This window comes from Hemiscyllium ocellatum, chromosome 47 (genome assembly GCF_020745735.1).
Source record: "Hemiscyllium ocellatum isolate sHemOce1 chromosome 47, sHemOce1.pat.X.cur, whole genome shotgun sequence".
Lineage (NCBI taxonomy): Eukaryota > Metazoa > Chordata > Chondrichthyes > Orectolobiformes > Hemiscylliidae > Hemiscyllium > Hemiscyllium ocellatum.
The window spans coordinates 6284184-6295000 of NC_083447.1; the positions used below are offsets into that span (position 1 = coordinate 6284184).

Below are 10817 nucleotides of genomic sequence, written 5' to 3' on the forward strand. Positions count from 1 at the left end.
CTTTGAAAGAAGAAACAAGATGAGGGAGTATTTAATGAACAGCAGGACACTGGGTAGTTCAGAGAGACAGAGGGATCTTGGGGTAATTATTCACAGATCCCTGAAATTGGCAGCGCATGTGCTTGGGATAGTTAAGAAGGCACACGGGACACTTGCTTTCATCAGACGTGTGTTGAAGAGTGTGGCGCTGGAAAAGCACAGCAGGTCAGGCAGCATCTGAGGAGCAGAACGGACGTTTTGAGCATAAGCTCTTCATCAGGAATAAGATGATTCTTCTCATTCCTGATGAAGGGCTTATGCCCGAAACATCAACTCTCCTGCTCCTCAGATGCTGCCTAACCTGCTGTGTGCTTTTCCAGCGCCACACTCTTCGACTCTGATCTCCAAGCATCTGCAGTCCTCGCTTTCATCAGTCATGCATAGAGTAAGGAGGTAATGTTGGAGTCATATAGAGAGTTAGTCAGGCTATAGCTGGAATACTGTGAGCAGTTCTGGTCCCCTCGGTACAGGCAGGATGTGATCGCATTAGAGGGGGTCCATTCTGTTCTCTCTGGTGGAATCAGTCAATGTTGTGACTTCCGTTCGGAAACTGATTTATCAAGACCTGTGCAAGCTGCCAGAAATCTGATGTGTGCATTCACCAAATTCAGTGGAATGTATACCCTGTAGATAATCTTGATGTGTTTCTTATGCAAATTCAAAATCCAATTAAAATTAATGGTTTTCAATTAAAGAACAGCTCAAACTCTGTGACCAGATCTGCACATTACAATCACCTCTAAGTGATTCAGCTCTATAAACTGCTCCAAATCCCTTAATTAGATTCCAGCCTGTTACCCACTTCAAGATAACCATATTTGAACCATCAGAGCTAGTCATTTGGATGAAGAAATCACAGCATTGTTACAGAGGAGGATATTCAGCCCATCGTGTCTGCACTAGCAGTCTAAGCTATCGATTTATTGCCAGTCCCCTGCCCTTTCTTCTTAACCTTGCAAACCTATTTAAATAATCAGCCATTGCCCTCTTGAATACCTCAGTTGAAACTCACCCAAGTCCTTTTGTATTACCAGGAATATGATTTAGGAACTGTACCAACTAATATAATGTGGTCATTGCTATTCAGATTGAAGATTTTTTTTCAGGGGAGATTCAGTTGAACAGGTTTGGGAAGAGACATAGAATAAACTCTGTAGAAGCAGACCCATTTCTGCTTTCTGAATGCAGTCATAAAGTCATTGAATCATGGAAACAGACCCTTCGGCCCAACTCATCTGTGCCGACCAGATTTCCCAACTAAGCTAGTCCCATTTCCCTGCATTTGGCCCATATCCCTCTCAACCCTCTCTTTTCATGTGCCTATCCAAATGCTTTTTAAATGTTGTAACTCCAGCTGCATCTACCACTTCCTCTGGCAGTTCATTCCATTTACGAACCACTCTCTGTCTGAAAAGGTTGCCCCTCAGGTGCTTTTTAAGCCTTTCTCTCCTCACACTAAAATGATGCCCGCTGCTTATGAACCCCCCTAACCAGAGGGAAATGAAACAAGAACAGAAATAGCTGGAAAAGCTCAGCAGGTCTGGCAGCATCTGTGGAGAGAGGAATCAGTTAACATTTCGAGTCGTGACCCTTCCTCAGAACAGAAAAGACCTTTGCTATTTACCTTGTCTGTGCCCCTCATGATTTTATAAACCTCTACAAGATCACCCCTCAGCCTCCTAATCTCTAGTGAAAAATGTCCTAGCCTCTTTATAACTCAAACTCTCCAATCTCGGTAACACCTTTGTAAGTCCTTTTCTGCACACTTTCCAATTTAATAATATCAGGCAAAGGGACAAAATAGCACCATTGGTGAATTTTGATATTTTCTAACCAACCAGTTCGATGGTATTTACACACCCCTCGAGTTGGACTTGTACTGGGATCTCCTATCTCAGAGGTAGGAACACTATCACGGCACCACAACAGCCTTTTTTTTTCCCCCCCTAGCAGCAGCTGGATTTATGTTTAACTGCCGGGGGACAGTAAAGGGTGGCTGAAAATCCCTTTAAAGATTTGCATAGCGAGCTCCTGGAGTTGGACTGACATCACTTCCTCTGGTCTGGCTATTTAACCAAAATCCTTGTAAGGTCCCAGGCGCCTTCAGACCTTCGTTATAACAGGAGAGGACGAAGGTGTCATCATTCCCTGCATCTCTTCCATCTTCCTACGTGAAAATCATTCCAAATCCTCCCGCTGATCTTCCAGATTATTTTATCTTTGTAAACTGCCTCTGACACCAAGTCCAAACCAGCTTTCCCCCTCCCTCCCCTCTTCCTAAAAAGAGAGAATTACCCCCCTCAACTGCCAACTCCGTTCAGGATGGTCTGCAAGGTTTTCTTGGCCTGGATTCTGTTCTGTTCCCAGGGTAAGTTTTTATTGCAAACAGGAGTTTGGATTTTTTTAAAAAAAATGCTGCAATAGTTAACTGGACTTGTCCAAAGCGAACGGTTGCTGTGATTCAGCGAGCGTGTTGTCTAATGTGCAGACTCAGGGCTGTGTGCTCTGCTGGTTAATTTCTGGTTTGTTTAAAAAAAAAGCCCCCAGAGCCTGGAGCCAAAGGCAGAGACAGAGCGGAGCCCGCTTTCAGCACCACGGACAGCGGCAGGGGCTGGTCACCGCTCCTGAGACTGACCATCACAGCCTCGGTTACCCTCCCACCCCCCGCTCACCCACTCTGTCTCACCGACCCCCCCCCACCCCCCGCTCACCCACTCTGTCTCACCGACCCCCCCCCACCCCCCGCTCACCCACTCTGTCTCACCGACCCCCCCCCCCCCCCGCTCACCCACTCTGTCTCACCGACCCCCCCCCCCCCCGCTCACCCACTCTGTCTCACCGACCCCCCCCCCCGCTCACCCACTCTGTCTCACCTCCACCCCTCGTCTCCCCCATCATCTATGTTCCCCCTCTGTTCACCTAGCCCCGCTCCTCTGTTCTGCCCCCGTTTTTCCCTTCGCGGCTTCACCCCGTTTCCCCCCCTTTACCTCCCGTTCCCCCCTTTCCCCTCCTCCCTCCTGTCTGTTCTCCTCTCCCCCCCCTCCTGTCTGTTCTCCTCTCCCCCCCCCTCCTGTCTGTTCTCCTCTCCCCCCCCTCCTGTCTGTTCTCCTCTCCCCCTCCTGTCTGTTCTCCTCTCCCCCCCCGTCTGTTCTCCCCCCCTCCTGTCTGTTCTCCCCCCCCCCTCCTGTCTGTTCTCCCCCCCTCCTGTCTGTTCTCCCCCCCTCCTGTCTGTTCTCCCCCCCCTCCTGTCTGTTCTCCCCCCCCTCCTGTCTGTTCTCCCCCCCTCCTGTCTGTTCTCCCCCCCTCCTGTCTGTTCTCCCCCCCCCCTGTCTGTTCCTCCCCCCCGTCTGTTCCCCCCCTCCTGTCTGTTCCCCCCCCTCCTGTCTGTTCTCCCCCCCTCCTGTCTGTTCTCCCCCCCCTCCTGTCTGTTCTCCCCCCCCCCTCCTGTCTGTTCTCCCCCCCCCTCCTGTCTGTTCCTCCCCCCCTGTCTGTTCCTCCCCCCCTGTCTGTTCCCCCCCTGTCTGTTCTCCCCCCCTGTCTGTTCTCCGCCCCTTCCTGTCTGTTCTCCCCTCCCCCCTCCTGTCTGTTCTCCCCTCCCCCCTCCTGTCTGTTCTCTATCTCCCTCTTTGTTCCAATGTATGTTTCTCTCTGTGTATCTTTCTATATTCCTGTCTCCTTCCCAACTCTCCCTATCTTTCTCTATTTCTCTCTCAATCGCTGTCCTTCTGTTCCCTGCCACCCCTTCTCTACCTCTGCCTGTCTTCATTTGTGTGCAATTCCTTCCCTTCTCATTCGGGCAATTGGAAAGAAAATCAGAAAGGATGATATGTTGAAAGGAACAAATTGTGAACTGTACCATCCCTGGTAAAGGTTGAGAAAGTAATTCATCGATGGGTGATGTCATTTAAGAGTTCAAACGCCCGCTTTATTTCCATTGCAAATTATTTGTTTCCTTTCCCGCTTAGTGACTGACCATCTGGTGTGTGTGAGGATGGTAATAAAACATTTCCAGATCTGGCGTAGGTTAAATTGAATCGGAACTCGGTGATCTGCAGGGGTTCTGATATTGACACATGTACCCCCAATGCCGTGTGTCTGAAACAGCTAGTGCTCCGTCTGCACAGAATGTAACAGGAAATGTATCTTTATGTAACTCAAAGCAACTATTGAGTGGAGTTGGAAGAGTCTCTTCTGAAGCAGAGTTGACTTGTCGAGGTCTGGCTGGCTGTCTGCAAGTGGAGGTATTAAAGATATCACCTCAAGGAGTAAAAGGCACCAGTGAGGGTAACAATGTGAGTGACAGGTGCTGCTTAGTCATACATAGTGATATGGAACAGACCAAACCCCCTCAAAACATTGAGAAGATAGCCTACGTCCTAACGTTTTCTTATTTTAAAGGCAAGTATCGGGTGTTGCATTTTGGATAAAATTTGATTGGTCAAATCACCAGATTTGAAGTTTAAAAAAAACACTTTATTCGTACATTATAGTTAAAATAAAACGAGAGAAGAAATTAGAATAGCCTAACTGAACTGGAAAATTGAACAGAATAATGGATTATTTATCTACTAAACAGTAACTATTCTAATATAGTAACAACCCATAAACACAGTTTAAAAATCACACAACACCAGGTTATTGTCCAACTGCATTTGTCTTTTGTCAAAAAGGTGTGTCTATGGGAGTCATGATCTGGAGGGGCCGGTGTTTGACTGGGGTGGACAAAATTAAAAATCACACAACACCAGTTTATAGTCCAACAGGTTTATTTGGAGACTCTATAGCTTTCGGAGCGCTGCTCCTTCATCAGGTGATAGTGGCACCGAAAGCTGGAGCTTCCAAAATAAACCTGTCGGACTATAACCTGGTGTTGTGATTTTTAACTTTGTCCACCCCAGTCCAACACCGGCCCCTCAAAATCATGACTCCCATAGACACACCTTTTTGACAAAAGACCAAATGCAGTAAAATAGATTGTCTCACAAGCAATTTTCCATACCAGGAGCAAAATCACCAAGAAAGATTTCTGACAAAGAACATAGAACCTGGAACAGTCCAGCACAGTACAGGCCTCTTGGCCCTTGATGTTGGGTCAATCTTTTATCCTACTCTAAGATCAAACTGACCTACATACCCTTCAATTTACTCATTTCTATCTGTCTATCCAAGAATCGCTTAAATGTTCCTGATGTCTCTGACTCTACTACCAGTGCACCCGCCACTGTGTGTAAAGAACCAACCTCTGCCATCTCCCCTAAACCTTCCTTCAATCACCTTAAAATTATGCCCCCTCATGATAGCTATTTCTGCCCTGGGAAAAAGTCCACCTACTTCCTATAATGCAGCAACCAAAACTCTACACAATATTCCAAGTGCGGCCGCACCAGAGTTTGTACAGCTGCAGCATGACCTTGTGGCTCTGAAACTCAATCCCTCTCCAAATAAAACCTAACACACCGTATGCCTTCTTAACAAACCTATCAACCAGGGTAGCAACTTTCAGGGATCTATGTACCTGGACACTGAGATCTCTCTGCTCATCGACACTACCAAGAATCTTACCATTAGCCCAGTACTCTGCATTCCTGGGATGTGCTAGGATAGTCTAGAGGTTACAAAGAAACGAACGAGGGTTTCAGCAGCTGATGAGCTGAGACAGGGAAGGACCTGGACAGTATTACAGATGTGGAAATAAACATCTGATTTGGAATTACAGAATTTGTGGGCGGCACGGTGGCACAGTGGTTAGCACTGCTGCCTCACAGCGCCTGTAGACCCGGGTTCAATTCCCGACTCAGGCGACTGACTGTGTGGAGTTTGCACGTTCTCCCCGTGTCTGCGTGGGTTTCCTCCGGGTGCTCCGGTTTCCTCCCACAGTCCAAAGATGTGCGGGTGAGGTGAATTGGCCAAGCTAAATTGCCCGTAGTGTTAGGTAAAGGGTAAATGTAGGGGTATGGGTGGGTTGCGCTTCGGCGGGTCGGTGTGGACTTGTTGGGCCGAAGGGCCTGTTTCCACACTGTAAGTCTAACCTAAAAATTGTTCTAGCACAGAAAGAGGCCATTTGGCCCACTTTATCTGTGTCTGCTCTCCAAGTAAGCAGCCAGTTGACTTCCATTCTCCCTGTACCCCTGCACATGTTCACTTCCAAACGTCTCAATTGAATCTGCCTGAAAAATGGTTCATTTCCTCGTACAGCCACTGTTTCTTTCACTCATTACAGTGGCCCTCCCGTTCTCTATCCCTTTCGCAATGCCTCCCTGCCCATGCTGTAGGGAGTGAGCACTCCCTCCACACTGCACTGGGATTGACAACACAGATCAGATGCTTCTGTGGGGCGGCATGGTGGCTCAGTGGTTAGCACTGCTGCCTCACAGCGCCAGGGACCCGGGTTCAATTCCAGCCTCGGGCGACTGACTGTGTGGAGTTTGCATGTTCTCCCTGTGTCTGCGTGGGTTTCCTCCGGGTGCTCTGGTTACCTCCCATAGTTCAAAGATGTGCAGGTCAGGTGAATTGGCCATGCTAAATTGCCCGTAGTGTTAGGTGCATCATTTAAAGGAAAACGGGTCTGGGTGGGTTACTCTTCAGCAGATTGCTGTGATTTGTTGGGCCGAAGGTCCTGTTTCCACACTAAAAAGAATCTGATCTAATCGTCATCCTCCATACCCAGTCTTGAACCCCCGACCTGCTAAACTCGGGAGTTTGGGTGCTCAAACTCTCCAGGTTGGGAGGAGGAGGATGAGTGGGAAGATTTGAGTTGGGAACTCCTGCCACAACTGATCATTCAGCCTTCTGCTTTTAATGCTGAAGTCTGTAATTGCAATAGTTTACTGCAGTGCTTTATTTATTTACAGTGATCTCCCGACCTCTGTCGTCTGAGCTGGAGAAGGAAGATGAGAAGGTAACTGAGCTATCCTTTGCCTTGTTTGTAAATCAGCATGTCTTCTCTCTACTCCTGTATTTTTAACCGCTGCCCGCCGAACCTTCAGCTGTTTGGACCCCAAACTCTGGAATTCCCACCCTAAATCAGTCCCTCTCCTGTTTTAAAGAGGACTTTAAAATCAACCTCAAACAGAAATAGTTGGAAAAGCTCTGCAGATCTGGCAGTATCTGTGGAGAGAGAGAAATCAGAGTTAACCTTTCAGGTCCAGTGACCCTTCCTCAGAATAGTTCTGGACCCGAAACATTAACTTTGATTTCTCTCCACGGATGCTGCCAGACCTGCAGAGCTTTTCCAGCCATTTCTGATGTTCTGACAGCATCTACAGGTTTTTAAAATCAGTCTGACTTGCCCCAGTATCTACTCCTGTGGCTCACAGTCAGTTACTGTTTGCTAAGTGCTCCTGTGAAGCACCTTTATTACAATGCAGCTTTCAGATCTAAACTCTACAATAACAGAAGCAAGCTGCATTTATGCAGAGCCTTTAATGTCATGGAATGTCCCAAATTGCTTCTCTATCATACAATGATCCCTCAGTGAGGGGGGGGACAGGGTAGGAGAGCAGCTTCCCCCTCCATCCCAGAATGAGGGGAATAATCCCCTCTCCCACCCATTCCTCAGGCTTTGAGTTATAGGGAGAGGCCAGGGCTCTGTTTCCCAGGAGTGTAGATGGTTGAGGAATGACTTTATGGAGGTTTATAAAATCATGGATAGAGTGATTAGCAAAAGTCCTTTCCCCAGGGTGGGAAAGTCCAAAACCTAGAGGGCATAGGTTTAGGGTGAGAGGGGAAAGATATGAAAGAGACCTAAGGGGCAACTTTTTCACACAGAGGGTGGTGTGTGTATGGAATGAGCTGCCAGAGGAAGTGGTGGAGACCGGTACATTTAAAAGGCATCTGGATGGGTGTATGAATAGGAAGGGTTTAGAGGGATATGGGGCAAATGCTGGCAAATGGGACTCGATTAGGTTGGGAAACCTGGTCAGCATGGAAGAGTTGGGTCTGTTTCCGTGGCCGTGTGACTCTGAGACCCGATAACTGATTCTGAACCACAAGAGGAGAAACTGAGAGAAGTGAGGTTGACTTTAAGGAGCTCCTTCATGCAGGACAGACGGAGGGAGGGAGAGATGGACGGAGGGAGGGAGAGATGGACGGAGGCAGGGATGGAGACAGATTTCAGAGTGTGAGGCCCAGACAGGCAAAGTGATTAAAATCAGGGGGATGTTGGGAACACACAGAGCTTGAGATTAGATTACCTACAGTGTGGAAACAGGCCCTTCAGCCCAACAAGTCCACACCGACCCGCTGAAGCGCAACCCACCCATACCCCTACACCTAACACTACAGGCAATTTGCCATGGTCAATTCACCTGACCTACACATCTTTAGACTGTGGGAGGAAACCGGAGCACCCGGAGGAAACCCACACAGACACTGGGAGAATGTGCAAACTCCACACAGTCACCTGAGGTGGGAAATGAACCCAGGTCTTTGGTGCTGTGAGGCAGCAGTGCTAACCACTGTGCCACCCGAGGATAATGAGGCTAAAGGAAGTTGCAGAGATGGGGAGGGGATTGTGATGACAAGGATGGCCTTGGTAAAGCAGATGGGAAAACGACTGGCACCAAGCGAGCCCCTCCCCATCCTGACTCTGAAGAAATCAGCGACGTATTTCCAGGGGTCCAAATCCTGGAATCCCCTCCCTCAGGGCATTGTGTGGCTGTCCCTATACCACATGGAGCACAGGGGTTCAGGAAGGCAACTCAACCCCCCGCACCTTCGGAAGGGGCAACTAGGGATGTGGAATGGCCAGTGACACTCTCATCCCACGAATGAATGAAGAAAAAAGTGGGAGAGAATTTTAAAGTTGAGACATCACTGGACCGAGAAAAAAAATGGAGACGGCTAATTCACCGTCAATCTGGTCTCGACCAACACTCTCCTCAAACTCAGCACTGCCCGTGTGAGATAGAGACAGGAAACATCGCAAAACCTGAGCAGACCCAGCATTTGAGGAGAGAGGAACCAAATTAATGTTTCAGTTTCAAGACTCTTCATTTGATTTAAAAGCCATTGAACTGACCTGTACTGTGAGCCCTCTCTCCCTAGAGGCTGCCTGACCTGCTGAATATTTCCCCAAAATTCCTGGTATTTGGTTCTGATTTCCTGCACTGACTGTATTCCCGCTCCCGCCATTGTAGTGTTGTCCCTGTGGAGGTTGGAGGTAGGGGGTTGGCCTCAGACCTTTAGTGAGAACATTCCCTTGGAACAGTGAAGGTTCATGGGGCTGAGTCATCGAGTCATAGAGATGTACAGCACGGAAACAGACCCTTCGGTCCAACCTGTCCATGCCGACCAGATATCCCAACCCAATCTAGTCCCACCTGCCAGCTCCCAGCCCATATCCCTCCAAACCCTTCCTGGTCATATACCCATCCAAATGCCTCTTAAATGTTGCAATTGTACCAGCCTCCACCACATCCTCTGGCAGCTCATTCCATACATGTGCCACCCTCTGCATGAAAAAGTTGCCCCTTGGGTCTCTTTTATATCTTTCCCCTCTCACCCTAAACCTATGCCATCTAGTTCTGGACTCCCCAACCCCAGGGAAAAGACTTTGCCTATTTATCGTATCCATGCCCCTCATAATTTTGTAAACCTCTATAAGGTCACCCCTCAGCCTCCGACGCTCCGGGAAAACAGCCCTGGCCTGTTCAGCCTCTCCCTGTAGCATAAACCCTCCAACCCTGGCAACATCCTTGTAAATCTTTTCTGAACCCTTTCAAGTTTCACAACATCTTTCCGATAGGAAGGAGACCAGAATTGCACACAATATTCCAACAGTGGCCTAACCAATGTCCTGTACAGCCACAACATGACCTCCCAACCCCTGTAGGATCTGAGAAAGGATGTACAGAGGCCTGAGTACGCCATTCAAGCCTGTTCCAGCACTTCGTATGATCATGGCTGATTTTTGTGATCCAATTCCCCTTCTCGTTCTGCTTCCCATATCCCTCAACTGCCTGAGAAATTCCTGGTCTTGGTCTTCATTGATGGTGGAGCATCTGCAGTTCCCTGACAATTCCAAAGATTCACAGCCCTCTGACTGAAGAAGCTTCTCCTAGTCTCAGTTCATAGAATCCCTACAGTGTGGAAGCAGGCCATTTGGCCCATCAAGTCCACAATGACCCTCCGAAGAGCATCCCGCAATGCTGCTATGGAGGGAGTTTCAGGATTTTGACCCAGTGACACTACCCAATGATGTCAATCATTGAATCTCTACAGTGTGGAAGCAGGCCATTCAGCCCATTGAGTCCTCACCAAAGAGTATCCCACCCAGATCCTCCCCTTACCTTACCCCAGTAACCCTGCATTTCTCATGGCAGATCCGCCCTAACCTGCATATCTTTGAATTGTGGGAGGAAACCGGAGCACCTGGAAGAAACCCACGCAGACACGGGGAGAATGTGCAAACTCCACACAGACAGCCATCCGAGGGTATAATCGAACTCTGTCCCTGCTGCTGAGAGGCAATGGTGTTAACCACTGAGCCACTGTTCCAATCCACGAGTTGCAAATGATCATCCCCTCATCCTATGGCCCTTGTTCGACATTCCTGGAGTGTTGTCCTATAAAACCATCAGAAATAGGAGCCCCTTGACACGACTCTGCCATTCAATAGGATCATGGCTGATCTGACATTCCTCATACCCACTTCCCTGCCCTTTCCCTTGATTTCTCCGACTGATCGAGAATCTGTCTGTCCTTTCAGTATTCACGTGGTCAAATATCTTCAGAATCTTTTCACATTAGAAGGAGGTCTTCTCATTCTGCAGAAAATT

General features: G+C 48.4%; 1 protein-coding gene across 1 annotated transcript in view; it reads left to right on the forward strand.

Moving 5' to 3' along the window:
• The first annotated feature begins 2166 nt into the window (after nucleotides 1–2166).
• Nucleotides 2167–10817, forward strand: part of LOC132836732 (chromogranin-A-like) — a 21021-nt gene continuing 12370 nt past the window's right edge. Inside the window, exons 1-2 of the mRNA XM_060856155.1 lie at nucleotides 2167–2407; nucleotides 6891–6937. Coding sequence (XP_060712138.1) covers nucleotides 2362–2407; nucleotides 6891–6937 — 93 coding nt within the window. The 5' untranslated portion in view covers nucleotides 2167–2361. The remainder of the gene's footprint in view (nucleotides 2408–6890; nucleotides 6938–10817) is intronic.